Source organism: Pteropus medius, unplaced genomic scaffold (genome assembly GCF_902729225.1).
Source record: "Pteropus medius unplaced genomic scaffold, Ma_sr-lr_union100, whole genome shotgun sequence".
Lineage (NCBI taxonomy): Eukaryota > Metazoa > Chordata > Mammalia > Chiroptera > Pteropodidae > Pteropus > Pteropus medius.
Window position 1 is genome coordinate 22,224,609 of NW_024340696.1, and position 25,431 is coordinate 22,250,039.

The 25,431-nt window shown below is 31.0% G+C and overlaps 1 protein-coding gene across 1 annotated transcript in view; it reads left to right on the forward strand.

Annotated features, from left to right (window-relative positions):
- Positions 1 to 25,431, forward strand: part of GRIK2 (glutamate ionotropic receptor kainate type subunit 2) — a 561,852-nt gene that overhangs the window by 392,406 nt on the left and 144,015 nt on the right. Inside the window, exon 11 of the mRNA XM_039871757.1 lies at positions 25,199 to 25,422. Coding sequence (XP_039727691.1) covers positions 25,199 to 25,422 — 224 coding nt within the window. The remainder of the gene's footprint in view (positions 1 to 25,198; positions 25,423 to 25,431) is intronic.

A 25,431-nucleotide genomic window follows, 5' to 3' on the forward strand; every position in this document is an offset into this window, starting at 1 on the left:
TAAGTACAAATGCAGGACTTTGAGAATCAGAATATCCTTTCTTGGCTATAAAAATGCACACATACTATTTTGCTGCTCATTTTCCTAGGTAGACAATAACATATCTGCTTGGACAAAATATTGTATCCCAAAGATGTCACAATACAATTAAGTGGGCTATCATTTTTTTAAAAGAACAACTGCTTTTCTTGGTTTGATCTATGAGATTAGTAACATATCAATAAAAGTTTTATTTTTATTATCTAAATTTGCTTCCTTCTTTTAAATTTTATTCTCTTTTCTTGACTTCTTTTGGATTGAATGAGTTTTCTTTGGACTCACTCCTTTTTTTCCTCTTTTAGCTTGAAGTTATAAGCTTTATTTTTACTTATTATTTTAGTGGCTGCTTTAACAGGCATACTTAACAAGCTAGCAATTAATCATTATTTTCTCTTTCTTCACAACAATACAAGGACCTTAGAAATTTAAACTGATCAATAATAGATGCTGACATCTAATATTAATTTTGTTATAACTCAATTTTTATTAAGGTCACAAATAAGCTATTAATATTATTATTTTATATAATCAGTATTTGTTTAGTTTGAACAAACTTAACACATCTAAATATGTGCTATCATATTTTCTTCTAGAATAATCTACTTTAGTAGTTCCTTTCTGTTGGTAGTAAATTCTTCCAACTCCCATTTTATTGGAATTGTCTTCATATCACCATGACAGGTAGTTTTGCCGAGATGCAATTTTAAATTAACAGTTATTTTTTCTCAATGTTTTGAGCATATTGGCCTACTCTTTTCTGACTTATATTGTTGTTCTCGTGAAGTTAGCTGTATAGTTATTTGATCTTTTTTTTTTTTTTTGCATTTTTCCTCTGGCTGCTTTAAAAATGTTCTCATTCTCTGATATTTTTAGCTTCATACAAATGAATCTCAGTTCTCATTTACTCATCTTGCCTAATTAACACTGATAGTCTACATGAGGATTCATGACATCCATTAATTCTAGAAAATTCTCAGGCATTATTCATCATATATGTTATCTCCTTTTTGAAATCTGATTAGATTTATTTTGGAACTTCCATGTCTTTTAAACTCTATTTTCCCACTTCTTTTTCTCTGCATTGCATTTTGTATAATTACTTTTGATACATCTTCCATTTTACTAATTCACACCTTAGCTTTTCTCATCTGCAGTATAATTAATTCACTGAATTTCTAATCTTATTATAATTTTAATTTTTAAAAGACATGTTGTATTCTTTTTTGCAAATCTCACTTGTAATTTTTTATAGTTTTTTTAGCTCTGTGTTTTACATTTCTTCTCTTTCTCATTTAAATATAATATACTTTCTTATTTTATGTGTATGTTATATATAGTGATAATTATAACATCTGCATTCTGGAGTGTTTGATTCTGTGATTTAATATTTCTACTGACTCTTGCTCACAGAGAGTTATTTCACTGGATACTTTCTGATATTTTATTGTCAAAGAACACGTAATCTTGAAATATCTGTTGAAGCACTTAAGACTTTTTGTTAATATGAATTCTCTCAGAAAATTTTATATTAGCTTTTGCAAGATGCTTAGTGATACAACCAATCCAGAGACCACTGAAAGAAATGTTGTATTTGATGTATATCTCTATCTCTATATCTATCTATCATCTGTCTGTCAATTATCTGTCTGTCTGTCTATCTATCTATCTATCTATCTATCTATCTATCTATCTATCTAATCTATCATCTATCTGTTTATCTATCTACCATCTATCTAATCTATCATTATCTCTCTATGGATGTCTATAGATATAAATACAGATTTTTTTGGAGATCACCATATGAAGGTGGATAAGTGGTTAAGAATTTGCAGAGCAAGCATTTTCCTTTTTACTCCCATCTAATCAAGGCCAAAAGTAAATCAGGCAAGGGTCCTCATCATCCACATCTGTGGGATGGGCTTTATGCTAGTTGACTCACTCAGCATAGGTGTGCTAGGATGAGCTGGCTCTATTAGATAAAAGTCTTCAGTCTGATCATTCATTTTGCTTTGGTCATAGGCCTTATCTTCTGGTTTTGGCTTCTGGACCATCAAACCTCAGACTCTATCCTATGAGGAATAGAGGATTACATGCCATCAGGGCAAATGTCAGCTCAAAATCTCTGGATTTATATACCCTTCATTTTAGTTGTCCTGAATTAAAATGATTTTTCTGGTCATTTAATTATTTTTGAAATGTATCTGCTGAGATGTTTGTACAAATACCTAGTCTCTCACATTATATATTGGAGTTTGGTATTGTCACTTTCATTTTCAGAGAAATGGCATTTTCATGACTCTAATCCCCAAATGGGAGTACATCAAAATTAAAATTTTAGTATTTACTTTATGAAACAAAACATAGGAATTATATAAATGAGAACAGTGTAGTTAATATTATTGTATAAATAAATATATTAAGAAGCCCAATATACATTTAGTTAATTTATTCATTGAAGGAATTGCTTTGTGCAGCGTTTATGCAATTTACTGCTAGTGACACAGACATGACTTAGATATGGACTCCTTCCTCTAGAATATTTAATAAAGTATGAAAACTGGATGTGAATATATAATTATCATAACAGATTAATTAAAGAATCAAGTATCATGATGCACATGTGAGGAATCAAGAGGAAATCTAGAGCAAGGGGAGAATATAGACAGATTGGAAAAAGGCTTTGTGGAGAGGTGGCACTGTAAATCAGCCTTGAAGGATCAATCTAACATGATGAAAGTTGCGAGTCAGAAAAATGTATTCAGGCAAGCTGTTTTTTTTTTAAAAAACACCAGTCAAGATCATAAAAGGACACAGTGCACCCAAATTAGTACAAAAGATTTCTAATCACTTTCTTCTAAAATTTTATTTACTAGTCAAAATATCAATTAGCCAAGGATTGTGATGAATCAATTGCAGGAATATGCTTATGTGTATACACATGCACACACACACAAATATTTTATTATATTCAATTTGCCCTGCTTTAAAATGCTAATGTTTAAAAATATATTTACCTCTCACCTTGAGATCAACATAACAAATAAAAATGTAATTTGAACTACATGACTGCATTTGAAATCTCTAGTCAGTATTTAAGAAGTCAAAATTTAAGAAAAATGTTTAGGCAAATGAGTTAATTATATAAATGGTAATATTAGGTTGAAAAATAAAATTTTTATTTTTATAAATTATAATATTCAAGAATTTCATATGATCTGACTTATACATTTTACCTACTCAGCATACCATTAAAAAGTTTACAGAAACTTTTTCTACTTTGAGATTTAAATACATAATCTTTAGTAATTAAACTAAGAGCAATTCTACATCCTTTGTGGGGTGGTTGTGGCTAAATTTCTTTCTGATATTTCATCAGCTTCCTTAATGCTTCAGATCTAATTAGAACCAGTAAACAGCCTAACTGATTAAAATGTGGTTTTCTACAAAAACAAAATCAAGCAAACAAACAAAAAAAACTTTATTCCTGAAGTGCTGTTCAAGGCCCACATTTTCTGCCAGTGCCCGAGCCATTTCACCATTGTTTAAATCTTGGCAAAGTTCAAAAAGAGCTCATCAATGCACAGTGAGAAATGATGTGCACCACTCATTATCCTGCTGAGAGCCTTTGTTAAAACAGTCAATTTCTATGCCATTTGTAAGGTTGTGCAGTTGTAATCCCTGGGCAACTGCCAGGAATAGCCATAATAACAAAACAACCAGTGTCCTTCTATTTTCAAATCAATTCATCATTGTGTAAAGAATTTTTTGAATTATGATGAATCTTGTTTCCAGTCAGTATTTTTAGGTCATTCCAAGACCCTAAGTGAATGATGGATTCATTCCCATATATCTCTTAAAATAAATTATTTATTATGTTTTGTCATACAACTGAAGTTAAATTTTTCTAATTAAAACAAAATGTGTAATATGCATATAATTAATGACAGTGTTCTCATATGCTCTTATATTGCTTCTATATAAATCAAGGTGTACTTAAAAAACAAATAAGCTTGACCTTTACATTTTTTTAAAGTAATTGGTGCAATATTACAAATATACACACATATGTTTATATTTATATATGCACACAGCATATACTGTGTATATATGCTTATACATATGTATATGTTTATAAACTATTTTAAAAGAATAAATCTGTCTGAATAAAAAACAGATATTGTTTGAATGAACTAAATGTATTGTCAAGGACAATGCCTCATGTTTAAATGTCAGTATGAACTTAGATAATAATGAAGACTTGATCATGGATTTATTCACTATCCTCACTGAAATCTATTTTCAATTCATTATTCCATAAATACATTTTTATTCTGTGTTGAAAGATAATCAGTCCACCAAATGTATTTTGATACAAAAAGCCTTTAAAATAATAATGAGTAGAATAACTTCGGAGTCATTCAGATTCCCAAATCCCCCTTCATTCTTTGTCATAAGTGTGATCTTGGACAATTTGTATAGGTTCCCTGAGCCTCGCTTTTCTCAACTAAAAAGAGCATTGAGAAAAGCATACATTTCATGCTGAAGATTACATGTCATAAAACATATGAAGTGCTTAGAATAAAACCAAGAACATTTTAAGTATTCATTAAGTATTAGCTATCGTTAGTAATTTTTTCCCAATATTATAATAGCAAAGTATCTGAAATAAATGAAAGCATTAACTGCATTCCCTCTGGAATCTAGGGATGGGGCCATTCAAGTAAATGACAAGTTTTTGTTTGTTTTGCTTTTTTTTACTTAGTCTAGAATATATGAGGCCAGAGAGAAGGAAGGATAGAAGGTTGGCACCATATCCCACTCTCATAAAATATCAATGCATTTGAGAATTTAGTGGAAAGCCATGAGAAACTGCAACTTGTATCCACAGTAGTATATTTTTAAAGATGAAAATAATTTTTAATCCAACTCAATGGATTTATCTTACAAATTTATTATTATTGGACATTGTAAAAATTTTAAGACTATTCAGTCTATTTGATTCTCCTTGTATTTTTACTTCCAGCATTGCTGGGTTCTGTTGACTTTGCTGTGACCCAAGTTACCACTCTTTCCCTTTCTTATAAGCTATTCATTATATCCTCTGGATCCCAATCCTCTCCATCATTAATAATCCACCTTAATTTCTAATATATTTTTTCATTGTTTCCTATCCTGTTTGGCCTCTTTACTGTTGAAATTGCTCTCTTTGGCCCTATCAATGATGTCTGCTCTATCTCTCTCACTCCACTTACATCAGAAGCTGGGTCAGATCCTCTCAGCTGTCTGAATTAGGCAACATGAGCTAGGGTCAATTTTCTTAGTAGTTTATACCTACAGATATTGTTTCTCATTCCCACTACATATAGATCAAAGACAAGCTGAGGGTTCTGCTTCATGTATTCTCACTCAAGAACTCAGGCAAAATCCATCCATGTTGTTGCAAATGGCAGTATTTTATCTTTTGCGGGATGTAAATCTGAAAGCAACAAATGAATAAGACAAACAGACTCATGGACACAGACAACAGTTTCATGGTTACTAGAAGAAAGGGTGGAGCAGGGGAGGTGGGTTAGGGTAAAGGGGGTCAAATATATGGTGACAGAAAGAAATTTAACTTTAGGTGGTGAACACACGATGCAATATACAGATGATGTATTATAGAATTGTATACTCAAAACCTACATAATTTTATTAATGAATGTTACTCCAATAAATTTAATAAAGAGAAAGGAACCCAAGCAAATGGAAGTACTGCCATGTGAGCATTGCTGATTATCACATGGGGGAAGAAGAGGGAATATGGTGAATTGAACAGTCTCTTAAAAGTTTCTTCACAGATATGAAATCACATCGTATCTGCTTATAGTCCATTAACCAAAGGAAATTTTATGGCTATGTTCAATGCCAAAGAAGAAATGGCGTTCGATCCGCCATGTGCTCTGAAAAAGATAATCTGATATATAGTTGAATAGCCCTACTATCACATTTCCCATTGCTGTTCCCAGTTCATTAATTTAATGAGCTACCCTCAAACCATGCTTTATTAAGGTTCAGTTTTTTGGACATGTCATTGCCATTTCTTCTCTTTTTATGCTGTCATCTACTTACTTCATAATCATAATTGCTCATTCACAATTGACTTCAGCCACTGGATCATAGTTTTTTGCTTTAACATAGTTGCTTTCATGATCCTAGATAAATTCAGTTTTCTTAAAGAAGACCCATCTATCACCGTGGACTCTAAGCTTCATGAGTTATTCATTTCTGTGGCCTCTCAGTTACATAGAACTTATAGATGACTAGAATTATATCATAATCATTATCATGACTCAAAGTATACTAACTCTTAGATCAATAACTCAAAAATTCAACTTTTTTTCTTCTTGCTCGTAAATTCATTTGACTCTGCTATACTTGTTTTTGACCCTTTGAAATCCATGATTTGATTATTTATATCTCTATATTGATCATCTCCTTTCCTCCTGTTTCTTTGTATTCAGCTTAGTTTATATGGATTATTGTTACAGCCACTGTCTTCCAGTACCAGATTTATTTTCCCTCTGTTGTTTTATAGTATTTACTTCCTTAAAACTTGACACTTGTATTGATGTTATTATCTTCTTCATTGTTCCTGACTTAAAAGAATAAACTCAGATAGAGAAAATCAAGCAATTTTGAAGAATGTAACCACTCACTATAAACTGATAGTAATTCTAAATGAGCTGTCAATCCTGCCACAACTGTTAGAATCTCTAGTAACTACACTCTCCTATATTCTACAACACTGTTCTCAAATGTTTTTTTCTACTTCTCAAGTCTAATAGTTTCTCTTTAACTTGCTTCTTATATTGAAATCCTGGCCCTCTGCTCCTGAGATAAGTGGAAATCACTAGGTGTGAATATCCTATCTCAATCCTCCTCCATCAAATTGACAAGCACTGCTTCATTAGCTCCTGTTCTTTTCTCTTTTTTAAGTTTGATGGAGAAATTGGCATTTCTCCTGATTAAAGATATTCCTTTCATCTTTCTCTTCCATTCTAGCTGTCCAATCAGAAATTTTTAGACTTACAATTCTTTCTCCACTTTAGACATTTAGACCATTGTCTCCTGATCCATTTCCATTTGTATATTTTAACTTTATTTATTTAAATTAGTTTCAAGTATACAGTACATCGGTTAGACATCTATATAGTTCATAAAACGGTCTCCTCAATTGCTCTCTCCCTCCTGTGGCCCTCCACATAGCCATCATATTAATGCTAACCGCATTCCTTCTGCCGTACTCCCCCTCCCCGTGACCAACTATCAACTACTAATTTGTACTTCTTTAAACCCTCACCCCATTTTCCTAGCCCCCCAATTCTCCTCCCCTCTCTATCACCAAATTGTCCACTATATTTGTAAATCTGTTTTTGATTAGTTTGTTCTTTTTGTTCCTTAAATTCTGCAAATAAGTGAAATCATATGGTATTTATCTTTCTCTGTCTGACTTATTTCACTCAGCATAATAACCTCTAAGTCCATCCATGTCATTGCAAATGGTAAGATTTCATTTTTTTTTAGTAGCTGACTAATATTCTACTGTATATATAAACCATAATTTCTTCAACTTACTACTTTGTTCTTGAAGCACATTTCCACTGGCTTATATAACATTCTCCTAATTTTCTAATTGCCTTTCTTAGGTTACTGCCTCCAAGTTCTACTTGCTATCTTTATGTCTTCTGACTAACATTTAAATACTTCTGGAAAGAGTGTATATTATAATACACTTAGAAATAATACCGTTTTATTTTCTATCAAGATGGTGTGGTAGCATCAAGCTTTGACATACACCTCTTTGATTAACACACATAACAAAACCTATGCAAAATGCACAGAGTAAGCCTGACCATAGCTAAAAATATAAAGTCATACTTAAAAAATGTAATTAAACATAAATTTTATTCTTATGAAATACGTTTGTAGAATTATCTCACAAAGACTTTAAAATAGAAACTAAAGAAAAATCTTTTAAAAATTCTATAAAATATCTACAAAAAGAAAAACAGTCAGTAAAATAATGAATTATAAAAATATGCAAAATAATGAAAAAAATGAATGTTTAAAAAAGTATCACTAAAAGGTATAATTTAAAAAAACAGACAAGGTATATTGAAAACAAGCAAATAGTGAGTTAAGTGCAAAAAATACAATTAATCTAATCAGTACACATGACATAAAGACAAAAATGCATTTTATGAAGGAAGAAGTAAGGGACATAGAGGATACAGTGAGAAACTGTCATATATTTAGTATAAGTTTCTGAAGAAGACAAAGAAAATACTAATTTAAAAAGATAATATCTGAGAATTTGCTGGAGTTTTAGTAAAATATGTACCATTAAATAAAAAATGTTCTCTAAGTAAGAGACAAGATAGGTAAAAATAAATAAATAAATCTGTTCCATTGTGAAAAACACAGAAAGAAAACATTAAAAGACAAATATAGATCAATTTCTAATGCATATAGTAGACAAAAGATTTTCAGTATTTAAACTATAAGAATTTCTGTAAATTGACAATGAGAATGGAATCTAGACAGAGACATGGTTTCTGGAAGGCAAAGGCCAAAGGCTCCATGATCTAGGTTTAAATATATGAAAATAATTCTTGGAATCTGGTAGTTAATGCTCTTACCCAAGTGGTGGGCAAAGGGGAAGATTGAGACTCTCGTTATCCTGCTGTTAATGATTGTTTAGAAGCTAAGCAGCAAGAAGTATTGAGGCATACTGTCTAAAGGGTGAATAGGGCAGGTAGAAGAAGATATATTACAGAAAACACCATAGTTCTGGCTGAAAGGCTATATGGCTGTAGCTGCTTATTCAAGAGAAGAAATAACAATTTCAGACTAAGGAACTTGCCATTAATATAGAACATTGGATTGGCCCAAAACAATGGAACTTTGAGTGACTGGCAAACAACCATTGTCCTGCTCAAAATTCCAAGCAAATGTGTTTTTTTTAGTATTATGAAGCTGCTATCTGCCTCCACTCTCCCTGACTCCTCTTGACACTTCTATCTCAATTTGTTTCTTTAAGGACAAAAATTATTAAGGATAGGGCCGAGGTTTCCTGTTTCCAAGGCCATAAATACCTGTCCATGTATATTGGAGAAATTTGATCAGGTAAGATACTTGAAGGGCTTTGTAAGATAAAGTGACCAAGTCACCATTCTTAGTCTCATTGGAGTATTAACTTTAAATGAATAGACAGTCAGACATTTCTCCAGCAAAATGGATTTATTCAGGAACAACAAAGAATTGCAATTGAGACATGCAGTGTAATGAGAAACCATGTACAAGTCTAGAGACGGCCACTTTTTTTATGGACCTGAGAAGAACTGTTGTAAATGAAGAGTCCATTGGAGTAAGCTGAAAGTTCAAAATATAGTGACTTTTCATTGGCTCAGCTATGAGTTATGGCAGCGTCCTATTGGGTGACCTGTTACTGAGTGAGGAGGAATCTTTCCTTCCTGCAGCTGAGGCAGTTAAGTGGTATCACTTCCTGTCGGAGATGAAAGGTATGTTTCTTCTTTTTGGGGTCAGTAGTGTGTGCTAAGTGACACAGGCATGAGAGTTCTTCTTTCTTCCAGCTTCTTAACTCCATTTTAAATGAGATGTCTGTTTATTAACTTTCACATGGACATGGGGCAGCAATACTTTGCTAATCAATTTCAGTCGAGATTCACAATGGGAAAAAGAATCTAACTTGACCTTGCATTAAGGGCCTTTGGGCCAATTCAGTGTACTGTAGTTATTGCTTTTACATTTATATGTATGAAAGAAGTTCCCCTATGTTATCCTATCACAGCTAGAGGGGATCCTGCCAATCATAAAGAGTTATACATAGAAAAGTTGTAGTACCTTTAGCAACCCATGACTCGAATGACCGCTTTGAATTATAAGACTTGTGACTAATGATTTTGCTTTCTGGAGTCCTTTACCTGAAGTTTTCCTTCAGGTTCTGTACTATTCATTTTCTAGACATGGCTACCATTTACGCCATTTTAGTAATCTGTTGTTAGCTTGCAGCTAGACCCTTGTTGAAACTGAATACCTGATTCATAGAAACCTTGTGACCCCATGGCCTGATAGTTCTATTATGAGGTAAGTCGACTTAGACTTTAATAACTAACAATGTGAGAAAATGCCAAAAGTTCCACTTATCAAATGGAAATAGCATATTCAAGATCTCAGCCACCCTGGCAGCTGGGACATCTTGGCTTTATTGAAAAAGAGGTAGCTATCACTTTGGGGACTCACCACTTAAAATAAAGCTGCTAACTTAATTCATAGAGGCTGTAAATTCATCTTCTAAATGCCTAGGTTCGGTTCACTAACAAGTTGAAACATGGTGGTGTCCACTGGGCTCCTGTGGCTATCCAGCTTAAGTGCTAGTATAGAGAATCAAAACTGAATGTAATCATTCTTATTAGTAGGCAAAATTCAAGGTCATTCTCATAACTTTAGCTATGACTTGAGCTGTTGACAATGGCCTAGGGTTTAGTATGACCTTTGGAAAGCTACAGACTGGTAGATTAAGTATACCCCTCTCTGGGGCCACCAAGTATAAAAACAAATTGTGGCTGCTGATTGGAAAGTTTGTCACTAATGAATTCAGAATCTATGCTTTTTAACTGCTATATTGGTCTTTGTCACTCATAGTTTAAGTCTCAAGTCTTTCATGAATCTTCTCCTAACCACTCTATTGATCTCTTCCTCATACAATTCATTGTGTTCTTAGAGTTCCTCTGGGTATTTTTTGCTTCAAGGAATTTTATATAAGCTCTGGGAAGGATCATGTTTAAATGCTTTTCCATCTCTACTCTGCCTAGTCTACCAGTAAATAGTGATTGATAGATCTTGTCATATTATTTCATAGTTGAGAAAATAGAAGCTTATTTTACTTTACTATGGGATATATTTATGTAAAATTTTTAAATCAGTGAAGGAATAGTAATTAACTTCTGAAATCATGGTTACTTAATATTTTTATATAATTTAGTATTTGTTCCAAGTTTTTGTTTTTACATTTATGGAATGATAATCTGATTGATCATTGCTTTCTCTAATCCTGAAAAAAGACTGCATGAAGATGTGAAAAAAAATAAGAATCGGTAGCCTTGAAATATAGGAACATTTCTCCAACATGTTATTTACTATCTGATATCAGAGTCTCCATCTGAATTGTTCAGGTTAAAATACTTATAAAAGAGAAGTTTATTTTCCTCACTCTCAAAATAAAAACATATTGGTGCCTTTTTAGAATAAAATCAAAGCAAAACAATCTTTTTATTTATTTCAGGTTTTATTAGTTTATTTTCAGAAAGAACTATATTTGTACTAAAGTTAACCTATACATGAAAGTCAAATAAAACTTTTGTATGTCTATCTCAATCTTTATGTTCTTAAATATAAAGACCACAAAAAGTCTATTTACCTTATTGATTATAATTGTTTTATTAGCGGAGATTTTTGAAGTCGAATATACATATTAAATGTATATATTTAATGTATATTAATGTATACATTGTATAAATATATATTTACATATGTATGTATATATATTTAATGTATATATGTATTTAAATGACATTATGAAAATAATGTATTATTTTTTCTTATTGGAATAAAAATAATATATTTAATTGTACAAAATTATAAAATTCAGATATAATATAAAACAACTATAATTCTTCATTGACATTTTGCTCAATTTTTTTTCCATTATTGATTCTATACTTTATAGATGTTATATTGTAGAACTTTTCAAACATTTGCAAGTAGAAAAGTACAATTATACCTTGCTTTATTGCCCTTTGCTTTATTGCGCTTCAGAGTTATTGTGTATTTTACCAACTGGAGGTAAAACCTTCTACCAACAAAAAGGTTACAACTCATTGAAGGTTTAGATGATGGTTAGTATTTTTTAGCAATAAAGTATTTTTAGTTAAAGTATGTCCATTGTTTTTAAAGTCATAATGCTACTACACACTTAATAGACTACAGGGCAGTGTAAACATAACTTTTATATGCACCAGGAAACCAAAAAGTTTGTGTTACTCAGTTTATTGTGATATTCACTTTATTGCAGTGTTCTGGAACTGAGCCCAGAATATCTCTAAGACATGCCTATATAATAAAAATCCTGTACCCATCATTAATCTTGAAGGATTTTAGAGTCATGGCCAGTTTTATTTTATCTCTACCCCCGCCGACTTCCTTGCCGTTTGTATTTTTTTAAACAAATCGTAGACTTCATAACTTCATGTCATGTATATACATTTTAATATTTATCACTAAAAGCAAGAGATTAAAAGAAACACACTCATCACACAGGAAAAAAAATTATAATTCCTTAATGACATCAAATGTCCAACCAACAGTACATATTTATATTTTCCTTATATATTTGTAAGATATAGTATTTGAATATACTATAAGTAAATAAATTCTAGAAGTATTTATTTGTTCATTACAATTTGTTCATTACAATTTAAATTGAAATCTAAAAATGCTCTTTAATTTGTAATTAGTTGATATAGCTCAAGACCCACCTGATCTATAGGTTTCCCCTCTATTTATTTTTATTTGTTTATTTTTATTTGAATTCATATTTAGCATTTTAGGTTTCTAGATTCACTCACGTTATCAGTATTCAGTACATTTCATTGGAAATATAAAATGCTGCTTAACGGTGCATATTAATTCTTTCTTGTTATATACTGATTTATTTAACAATTCCCTTTTGATGCACATAGGCTATTTCCAGTTCCAAATTATAGATGATCTTGGGATAAAAACCTTTGTGTATCAGCCTTTTTCTTATTTTGAGTTATTTCTTAAGAATTCTGGGTGTGACATTGCAGAGTTAAGTACTATGAAAATACTTAAGGCTCTTGCAGGCTGGAATAGTCGTTAGTCAACATTTATTCAATAGAAAAGTTCTTCGCTTATAATTTGTCTTAAATTTTTAATTTTATTGTATAGGTTTTTTAAAATAAAAATCATCCTCTCTTGTTTTAGGGAAGGAGAAAGAAGGGAAAGAGAAAGGTGAGAAGAAGGAAGGAAGGAAGGAAGGAAGGAAGGAAGGAAGAGAAGAAGGAAGGAAGGAAGGAAGGAAGGAAGGAAGGAAGGAAGGAAGGAAGGAAGGAAGGAAGGAAGGAAGAAAGAAGGATCAAAAAAAAAGAAGAAAGGACTGAAGAGAGAGGGAGAGAGAAAGAAAAACAATTTGAATTAAATGACAAATAAAAAATTCTAATTTTTATCTTAGAGACCTTTTTCTTATTTGCATTGGTTTTCTACTATCAAAGACTATTGCAACTATAGCAGTTGGTATCGGAAAGATTTTTGTTTCCTCTTTTGCGGTTTTGTTCTTCCACCTTTATGTTCAGTTTTACCTGTGAGTTACTTAAGCATTCTCAAATAAATGATGATATATTATTAAAATCTAATAAACAAATATGAGAATGACTTCAATTTTTATTAATAAACATAGAGAAATCATTTCAACTCAGTTATTATACCTGAATTATAGAAAAAATCAAATATACTGGGAGGAAATTGCTGTTCCTCTTTGACATAGGCAGAAAACCATGACTTTATTCTTATTAATCAAGAAGGGATTTTTGTGGGGGCAGGTGAACAGATAAGTGATATAGAATCAAGGTCATGTCACAGGTTCAGAAATACTATAGATAATTTGGTTAATCTTTTTTTTTCTTTCTATTATTTTTATATAATACTAAGTTATATCACATATTTAACAGGTTGTATAATATTTCAAGGCACAAGTAGTTTTTTTATAGGCACAATTTAAGGCACAATTAGTTTTCTTATAGTTGAATTTTATCAAAAAATTTATAATCACATTTATAGAGTAAGGGTAAAAAAATAAAAAATGGTATCATTCATTATAGCAGGAAGATATACTAAGCAAATGAAATGAGAGGTGAAATGGCACAAATTTTCTTTTCTAAATCTAACACCTTTTGTTTATGGTTGGAGTGTCTTTTCGTGTGGTGTTTCAACAATTCTGCAGAATTTTCTGGAGAGAATCAACAGGATGATTGAAGATGGAGAGACGATGGGAAGAGTTAAAGATGTGTATACTGTCCCTCTAGCATACCCAGCTTGTTTCCACCCAGAGCCTTTGTAATTCATAATTCCCTCTGCAAGGGAAACTCTGCTCAGATCTCACAGGGCTTCTTCCCTGACCTAACTGAAATCTTGACTCAATGTTGGATACTTGGAGAGGTTGCCTCTCTCCATCTTATTAAAACAGTGCCCTCCTTTCTCCCTATCACATTCCGATCCTATTACTCTGCTTCATCTTCCTTCATATCACTCTTCACTACCTGAAATTACACCCTCTAATTTTTTTCATGCTTAGTGTCTGTCTTCTTCACTTCGCATGTCTTTGCCAGTGCTATGAGCATCTAGAACAGCCTCTGTTATAGAGCAGTCACTGAAGAATAAATATTTGTTGAATAAATTAGTGAATTGTTCAATGATGAATTGTTGAATAAATAAGTGAATGAATGATTGCAGATAGATGGTGAGATTTTAAGTTTCCTCATACCTCAATAATTTTAACAAAGATTGAATAAATAGTTATAGTTAAACCCTTATAGAACTTAATTTAAAAGCACAGATTTGGGGAATTTTATTAATTATAGGCACCAGAGAAAACATTTCAAAATATTTTTTGTTAGAGAAGTAATTGTAAAGATATCCACATACAACACTAAAAATGGCTACTTGTTTAGATATATATGTAAATATTATTAATACACAAAGTTCTTTCTTAGGTGTGTATTATATAACAGTTTACCTGCTTAACAAATGATAATACACACTTTTATTTGGTCTAAGTATAAGCATATAACACAGATTTTGAATGTTGAGAATTAAGTAAGTTTATATTTTAGATCGACCAATTGAAAGATATCTTTCATATACTGTAAATATGTTTATAAAGCAAGTTCTGAGAAAAGTACATTTTGTGTAGCAAAAAGTAATCCTTGTTCAGTTGCAAGATATACAGAAGAACATGTTATAATTTCTTCTTTACAATATTTAAATGAGTCTAACAAATGCATTTAAGAGAGTAAGCCTCTACAGTAAAATTATTTAATGTTTATTTATATTTTAGCTGGAAAAAAGAATACAAGAGGTTGAGCTGGGAGTGACTTCCAGTTTACTCAGTGGCTTACAAGTGTTAATCACTATTCAAATTTTCTTAATCATCTCATATTGAAAAATGAACTACTCTAAATATCGCTTTTTTTTTAAACTTCTCAGCATATTATTTTAACCCATTAATGAAGCATAGATAATCCTTAACTTTGATAATCCTTTGTCAAGGAATATTTGTTATTGTGACAAATGTTCTAAATAAGTTAATTCTAAATTAATTGTTATGTTTTAAAATAAACTGATCATAATAGAAATTTTAATAGCATTATTTATAACTGTTATTATTTACTTATTATTTTTAAATAAATCCAGGAAATTCAATATGCTTAATCCATTATTCAATGTAGAATGGTGTACCAGAACAGAATTATAAGTTCACAGTTCCATTAGGGAGGTTCCTTATAGTTCATAGTCATCTATCTTAGTGCTAGTAGTTGTTTCTTGGTCCGCTGGTAGTGTTCTCATAGCATTTAAACTGGAGATGAAAAAAGATTTAGCAGAAAATATATGTGAACCAGTAGCTTAAATAGCTTAAATCAATAACAAAAAATTCTATGAATATTTTATAAGTTCAAGGAATGACATGAGGTTTTAAATAATGTTTTGAGTTCTACTTTTCTACTTTGAAACTTTTATATAAATTTGTTTCAAAGAAGCCATTCATCATCAATCTCTTCTCAAGTACATGCTTGATATATATGAAATAACATTGAGTTTGAATAATATTGTGGATTTTTCCTTGTGTATTTAATTAAATTTATTGGTGTGATGTTGGTTAATAAAATTATATAGGTTTCAAGTGTACAATTCAATAATACGTCATATGTATATAGCATTGTGTGTTCAACACCCAAAGTTAAATTTCCTTCTGTCACTGTATATTTGATCCCCTTTACCTTTATCTACCTCCCCTCCTACCCATTTTCCTTTGATAACCACTAAACAGTGGTCCATGTCCATGAGTCTCTGTTTGTTTGCCTTGTTTGTTTGTTGTTTTTAGTTTTATAACCCACACATAAGTGAAATCATATGGTTTCAGTATGTTCTATTTGACTTATTTTTCTTAGCATAATAATCTCAAGATCCATCCATGTTGCCTCCAATGGCAGTACATCTTTTCTTATGGCTGAGTAATATTCCATCGTCTACATGTTCCTTATCCAATCATCTACTGAAGGGCAGTTTGGTTGTTTCCATGTCTTGACCACCATGAATAATGCTGTACTGAACATTGGGGTGCATATATCTTTATGGATACACGCTTTCAAATTTTGGAGGTAAATACCCAGAAGAGGAATTGCTGGGTCATATGGTAATTCTATTCTTAAATTTTTGAGGAAACTCTAAACTGTTTTTCATTGTGGTTGTACCAGTTTACATTCCCACCAGCAGTGTATAAGGGTCCTTTTTTCCCTACAACCTCTACAACACTTGTTTTTACTTGTCCTGTTGATGACAGCCATTCTTAAAGGTATGAGGTGGTATCTCGTTGTGGTTTTGATTTGCATTTCCCTAACAGGTAGTAAAGTTGAGCATGTTTTCATATGTCTGTTGGCCATTTGTATATCTCCTTGGAAGAAGTGTCTATTTAGGTCCTCTGCCCATTTTTAATTAGATTGTTTGTTTTTTTATTGTTGAGTTGTATAAGTTCTTTGTATATTTTGGTTATTAGCCCCTTATCGGAAATGTTGTTTGCAAATATCTTCTCTTGTTCAGTTGGTTACCTCTCTGTCTAGTTGATGGTTTCTTTTGCTGTGCAGAGGTTTTTAGTTTGACATAGTCCCATTCGTTTATTTTTGCTTTTACTTACCTTGCCTTTGAGGTCAAATTTATAAAATCCTATCTAAAATCAATATTCATGAGTTTAGTACCTATGTTTTCTTCTATGCTTCTATTTATTGTTTCAGGTCTTATATTTAGGTCTTGAATCCATTTTGAGTTAATTTTGGTGTATAGTGACAGTTGAGCGTAGCAGTCTAGTTTCATTCTTTTGCATTTGGCTTTCCCATTTATTGAAGAGGCTTTCCTTTCTGTTACTTTGGTTTGTATTACTGTTTTTCTGCCAGTACCTTGATGTTTTAATTATTGTTTCTTTGTAGTACAATTTAAAGTTAGGCAGAGTGAAACCTCCAGCCTTATTTTTTTTTCTTGGGATTGCTTTGGCTATCTGGGGTCCTTTGTTATTTCATATAAATCTGATGATCTTTTGTTTTATTTCTTTAAAAAATGCCTCTGGGATTTTGAAGGGTATTGCTTTAAATCTGTATGTTGCTTTGAGTAATAAGGTCTTTTTAATTATGTTGATTCTTCCAATCCATGAACATGGAATATCTTTGCATTTCTTTGTGTCTTCTTCAATTTCTTTTAATAATGCCTCATAGTTTTCAGTGTATAGATCCTTCACATGCTTCATTAGGTTTATTCCTAGGTATTTTATTTTGCAATTGCAAAAGGAATTGGTTTTTTTTTTCATTTCTTTTTCTGAATATTTATTGTTAGCATATAGGAACGCTATGGATTTTGAATATTGATTTTGTATCCTAAAACTTTACTGCATTTTTTTTATTGTTTCTAGTAGCTTTTTAGTGGAGTCTTTAGGGTTTTTTATATAGAGAATCATATCATCTGCAAAAAGTGGCAATTTGACTTCTTCGTTCCCAATTCAGATGCTTTTTATTTCTTTCTCTTGCCTGATTGCTTTAGCGAGGACTTCCAAAACTATGTTGAATAACATGATGATAACAGACAGCTTTGTCTTGTTCCTGATCTTAGATTTTAGTTTTTCACCATGAAGTATTATATAAGCTGAGGATTTGTCATATATGACCTTTATTATGTTGAGATACTTTCCTTCTATACCCATTTTGTTGAGTGTTTTAATCGTAAATGGATACTTTTTTCTTTTGGATGTTTAAATATAACTATAAGTATTATAGGATGTAATAGAATATCAGTCATACTTAGGTTATTATATTTGGCAAGATAAAATTTTTTACTTATACTATAATTTTAAAAGACATTAATTATTTTAAAATCAGGAAATCTGTAATACCCAAAATTCAGAAAAGAAAATGCCAGGGACATCATTATTTAGCACTTTGCTCATGAATAACAGATGTACTAATTAAACTTTGAAGTATCAATATTCATGATTTCAGATTATTCTTAGTAAAAGTTTAGTTTTTTCTTTGAAATTAACAATGTAAAAAAAAAAAGAAAAGAAAACCTCTGTTTCTCTGTACCTATTTTTCCTGAGGGAATTATACTAAGTCAACTAGAACATTAAAAATAAATAAATCTTATAGAAAAATTGGAGTGTAAGAGGAAGAAATTATGACACTTTTAGTATAGGAATATTAATATTTATAATATATCCAATTGACATTTTACAATGAAACCAGATCTGAGTCAAGACGGAACAAAACAAAAAGAATTAGACTGTCCCCACCCCCAAGCTATCTAATTCTAGAAATATTGGGAGTCATGGCTCTTCTGAAGAATTACCAGTTTAGAAGTTTATTTTTTATTTTATCATTAATTGCAAGTTTGGTAGATTTAGTCAATATCATTTGAAATTATCAGCAGGCTTACTTAAGCATTAGTGAGATAACAGCTACTGAAACAGCAGCTGAACTACTGTTTGTGTTTCTTTCTTAATTGCCCTTACTTAGGCCCTACAAGTGTGAAAGAAATCTGTATTTTTTAACTCAATTGCCTACTTTACCTTCCACTGTGTTCTATATGTTTACTACTTGGTTTGGTGAAAAGCAACTGAAGGCATATTTCTCAAATATAAGCTTATGTTTTTGTAAACCTACATACATATTAGTGTGTACTCTATAAAATATATACAATTTATAGAATCTTGAAGTTAGGTTTTCATATATGAAAAAAACACATATAACTTTAATCTCATTAAATATTTTTCTTAGACACAACCTAGTGAGTACTAACATGGTGGTGTGAGGTGATTTATTTATTATAATAACTAAAGCCCAGTTGACCACAGAAATATTATATGAAACATTTTAGAAGTTATTTATTATTATTTCATTTATATAAAAATAGAAATCATGCACATCAAATCTGACTGTTTTAGGAAAACAAAACTTAAGAATATTGTCTTCTGTAAAGAAGTTTAGAGAAGTAGTAGAGGAAGAATTAGCAGTAATGATAGTTTTATTTATTTACCCATTCATTTAAAAATATTTATTTAATAACTACTCTATGCCAAGCTCTCTACTAAGCACAGGAAGTACCAAATTGGACAAAACAGAGAAACTCTTTACTCAAATGGAACTTCCATTTTATTGGGAGAAGACTGAAATAAATGACAGAGTTTCAAGTCATGATAAGTTTTTGAATGAAATGAAAATGTGGCAAGGAGGTGGAAAGTGATGGAATGAGTGGTCAGGAAAGATCCCTTTGAGTGACTAACATCAGAAGAGACGCATGAATGAAGTCAGAGAATAAGCCATGTGTATGAACAAGGGACAAACTTTTCAGGCAGAAGGAATAGCAACTATAAAGGACCTGAGACAGGAGTGTGTACACATATTTAAAGATTAGCAAGGTAGCTAGCATTGTTGGAACAAAAGTGATCTAATTAAGAACTGAAGAGTGACAGGATCCGATGTTGATGAAGGAGTCAAGGGTCATCTCTTATAGAACTTTGTAGTCTGAGATTAGATTTTATTCTGTGTGTGCTAGAAAACAGTGGAGGATTCTGAGCAAGAAGTAGTAATCTGATATGTGTTTTAAAAACAACTTTCTCTAGATGAACAGAATCTAGTCGGACAAGAATGAAAGCAATGAACAAATTAGGTGGCTGCTGTGAAAGGCCGGAGGTGTGACGTTATGACTAGGTAGATGCTAGTGGAGGTGGTACATGATGTGTACAGAAAATGAGCCATATTTCCCTAAAATAAAAGGCAAAGCATTTGTTTAAATGATACAATGCAAAGAATTTAAAAAAGTGCAATCTCACTTATAAGTTACATTGATATGCATAATTAATTTGCTTAAATGTCTTAGCTAAAACAGTTAAAATGTTTCCAATTTATTCATAACACTTACTACTTTAATTATTTGACCAACTTACTATGCATTTTATAATATTGTGGAAAAGAAAACAATATTTAGAGCTGTTTTTTTGTTGTTAAATTGCAAGAACTTTAAGAGGGTTGCATAAGAAGTTTCACTGACCAGATCATAAAATTATAAAATAACATCATTACGTTCTTTGGTTACTAGGACTTCATAAGTGTGTCTCAACATAATAAAATTCAAAGTCATGTCATTCATGAAGATATGCTTTGTTATCTATTTTTTGTATTAGATAATTGGGTATTAGACTAAAAATAATGTTACCACTGTTTTATGAGACTTTAATCAAAGGATTGCTACTAGCTATATAACTCCATAAAAAGAATTATAAAAGATGGCTAGTTCACCAGAAATTATATTAATGTAAAAATAAATCTTATTTCTACAGTTAGATCAGAAAAATTCACTTTTAAAATTCTCTGAGTGATTTTCTTTGAAAACTTTAGTAAGTTAAATTCAAACTATGTTCAGCAATTACTAAGCAGTTCTTTGGTGTCAAATTTTGTCCAATGCCCTAAGGATATTAGATTGATTATGATCAAAGGGCTAAATAAGACAATTTGGAAGAATTTCACATAGAATGAGAGAATATTAAGTTCATACTTATTTAATTAATGAGGTAGGTGCTGTCCAGGCATCTTTGTAAAATTTCCAGGGAGGACTACTTTACCATTCCCTCAGTTCAGAGCTATGTGCTTTGATCGAAGTGAATGCCTGAGGGTTTCAAAGTGCTTATACTCTCATGGGAACAGAAATAATACAATTACAACAAATGTGCATTCATAACTCTGTTAATATATTAGTTGACTTACATGTGTAAAAATCAGAAATAGGACAAAAAGTATTGTTACATGTTCAATTAAGTTTACAAGTTTACAAGTGCTATAAAAATTCACTTAGGAGATACTAATGTTTATAGAATGTTCAGAAAAGGCTTCACAGAAGAAAAAGAACCAGAGATTTCTCTTATATAATTTGTATAATGGAGTAAAGGGAAGATTGTTTTGGGCAAGGAAATACAGAAATGGTTTAGCAGAAAAAATGGTTATGCTGCATATATGAATGATTATACAAGAAAAATAGTAGGAAATGAGTATGGTTAAGTCACCTTCAGATCCATACTTAAACTCTCATGTTTCCGTTTTTTTCTTTTCTTTTTTTCTTATCTGTAAAAAGGAAATTAGATTACAAATCTGGTAGAGCTGTTATGAGGGTTAATTGAAGTAATATGGAAAAAGATTATAATTCAGTCTTGGCCCATAATGAATACATTTAATGCAAGCTAATACTATGATTTTTTCCTTTTCCTGCTGCTGCCACCCTCCCAATTCAGACCTTTGTCATCTCAGACTATTTCTTCAGGACTAACACCAGTGTAATTTTTTGTTAAAGCCTTCACTGACCCTGTAAGAATGAAGTGAGCTGTTTCCTTTGTACTATTCATGTGATAAATAACAATTTACTTATTTATTTTTATTTTGCTGAAATAGATTTTTAAACAATTTTGACCACTGATGTTTTCTAATACAAGATTACTTTATTCTTTAAAACAAAAAATCAATTACTAAATCTATTTTCATTAAATCATAACGTGTCTACAGAGATAAGAAGTTCTTGACTTATTCAATCAGGCTCTTTTCTTTCCTGCTCAGTCTTTAATAATATAAAATTTATTGGGGAAATACCACATCTATCATTACAAACATCTTTAATAAACAACATTTTGATTAGATTTCAAAATTATTATTAATAGATTTGTAATGAAGTTAGATCTTATTTATTGAGAATGCTATTACGTATAAATAAATCTTCATCTTTACTGCTGTAAGATAATCCTGAGGATTGTTTAAATGGGTTTAAAAAATATATTTGGTATAATAAAAAAATATATTTAAAAATATATTTAAAAAATATATTTGGTATGCAATTAGAGACTGCTTATTTTTGATAATGTTTGATAAGTTTTATGTGTTTTACTATTAATAGTAACAACCAAGTTTTAATTAATTAATCAACATAACATATTAAATCCTACTGAGTATATAGTTAAATGACTTGTTGTTATTTTTTTTAAATTAATAGACTTTTTAGAGAGATTTAAGGCTTATAGAAAAATTGCGCAGAAAGTAGAATTTCCACACACCCTCTCTCATCCTACCTTCTCACACACACAGTTTTCCTTATTATTAACTGCTTCCATTAGTGTATATCTGTTACAATTGATGAACCATTATTGATACATTATTAGTAGCTAAAATCTATAGATTACATTAGGATTTGGTTTTTGTATTCTTTCATAGGTTTTGATAAATGCATAGTGTTATGACCCACAATCACAGTTCTTACAGAATAGTTTCACTGCCTTAAAAATGTTCTGTTCTCCACCTATTCATTGCTTCCATATTACCCTGAGCCAATGGCAACCACAGTTCTTTTTAGTCTCCATAGTTTTCCCTTTTCCAAAATGTTATATTGTTGGAATCATACCATATAAAACCTTTTCAGACTGGTATCTTTCACTTAGTAATATGCATTTAAGGTTCTTCCATGTCTTTTACAGCTTGATAGCTTATTTCTTTTTATTGCTGAATAATATTTCATTACATGGCTGTACCACAGTCTGTTGATCCATTAACTTTTTTATTAAATGTTTAAAAGTATCTACTTATATTTTACACTTCAAATGATTAATTTCAATTCTATAATTGAAATTATTTTATGATGTAATTTTTTGTCTTTTTTTTTCATTTTATATTTGGAGTCAAAATTTTACTTTAGACATTGCCAAGTAAATTTTTAAAGTTGATATAGGTCTTGTCAATCTTATTAATATATGCCTATAAAACAACTTTTTAAATAATATAGTGGTTTTGTTTTAATATGTTATTTGAATTGTTTCCTAACTTTTGTTAATATATATTTTGAATTAAAAAAAATTACCAGTTTAAAGCATATTTACTTACATGCTTTATATTTGATGAAATTTTGCTTTCCCTGTGCCTAAGAAGGTTACAAAGTGAAGTGGCACAAAAATAAACTGTATTGTGTGCATATTTAAACCCCACCCCCAAGAGGAGCAAACCACCACTAATATATATTTTTTAAACCTGGAATCTTTATTTCTTAAATTATCACTTTCTTTCCCTAATAAAATTATTTACTTTTTCAATCCATCTTTACTTTCTTTTTCTGTCTTAAAGGAAGTGCTACTTCCTATGAAACATATACCATCTGCCTGAACTCTGCACTTACCCTCTAAATGCTCATAGACTGTAATCTATTAATCACTGCCCTCTCTTCTATATAGTTCCCTTTTCTTCTCTACAAACTCTTTCATAAATTAATGCATGAATGAATCATGTCATCACAATTCCATTTCTGGTTTCTGAGATGCATATCATTGTTATTTCCATGTATAGATTCCAATAGCTTGGGTTTATGTCCTGGTTCCAGTGTTCAATAAACTCTATGAAAAGGAACAAGTTTTTAACTTCTCATGAACTCAGTTTTCTTTCTGAAAATGGGAATAGTAGGATTGTGTAAGGATTAAATGTTACAATTCATGTAAAATTCTTAGCACAGTGCCTGTTGCATGGTAAATGCTTAAGGGATATTAGTAATTATTGTTGTCAAATTGATATTTTCCTTGATTTATGAACATGAAATATAATGATACCCTTCCCAGAACCCGGAAGATCTGTTTTTCTTTGCAAATTTTTAAGGAAATGTCTTTCTCTCTCCACAGTTACTCTCGAGGATACTTTATGCAAGCATCTGAGGGCTCTCTCATACTCTTCATTCCCGCATTTCCCAAACACATAAATGCACACACATACACAGGATAATAGAGTCAACTACCTAGCCTCTTAGAGGAGTTCCTTCTAGAAGTCCTCCAATAATCCTTGACTGAGGAAATGTTATAGGCCCAATTTTATTCATTTATATGTCTTTCCGTAGCTTTCTACAATAAGCATTTCTTCTATATTCTCTGAAAATGAAGTGTGTTTATGAAAATAAAAGGAATGTAGAAATATAGCTTCTCATTGGAGATGAGAATAGATGCTATTGTTATTATTAAAATATTATAATTATTTCTTTCAATATACTAGAATTTAAGTTCACCCCTGACAGATAGTTATAACATGATGAGTGAAAAGCATTAGTAATTTAACATATTTAAGCTACCGTGGAAAATTAGCAACTTTATGAAAATTGAAAAACTCATTTCCTAATGCGATTTGGGCAAGGCTGCAAGGATTTTCATTAAATAATATGAAACAAATGAGAGGGATAGAAAGAAATCTCGGAGACAGTAAACACCATCACAATGTTAACTATTTAAAGACTAAAAAACTTTTAATTGTATTCAATGGTATTAAAATAAGAAAAAATGATACTTGATTATCAGGGAAATAATTTGAGGTAGCTATTATTATTACCATTTGGAATTTAACCAAAGTATTTAGAAAATCACAAGTGATATTAAGTAGTTTTAATAGTTTAGGTTCAAAGTAATTTTATAAAGGTTCAGTAGCATGATAATTCAGGTACTGAATGTATAATCGTTTCTTCGGTGTTTTCATCAAATTGTTTTTTTTCTTTTTCCCTTTATTCTTCAATAAATTTTGCTTTGCTAATCCAGAAGCACATAGAAATAGAAGCAGAGTAAATCAGCTGCTTTATTTCACAGTGAAGAATGCTTTAAATCTCAGTATGATCGTTACTGAAATAATTCTCAAGTGCAAAGTCTTCATTTTAATTTGGTTACTGACTATTTTCCTTTTTTTTTTTTTCTTTTTTATGTTTCTGTCTACAGAAAGCTGACCTTGCAGTTGCTCCACTGGCTATTACCTACGTTCGAGAGAAGGTCATCGACTTTTCCAAGCCCTTTATGACACTTGGAATAAGTATTTTGTACCGCAAGCCCAATGGTACAAACCCAGGCGTCTTCTCCTTCCTGAATCCTCTCTCCCCTGATATCTGGATGTATATTCTGCTGGCTTACTTGGGTGTCAGTTGTGTGCTCTTTGTCATAGCCAGGTAACATGC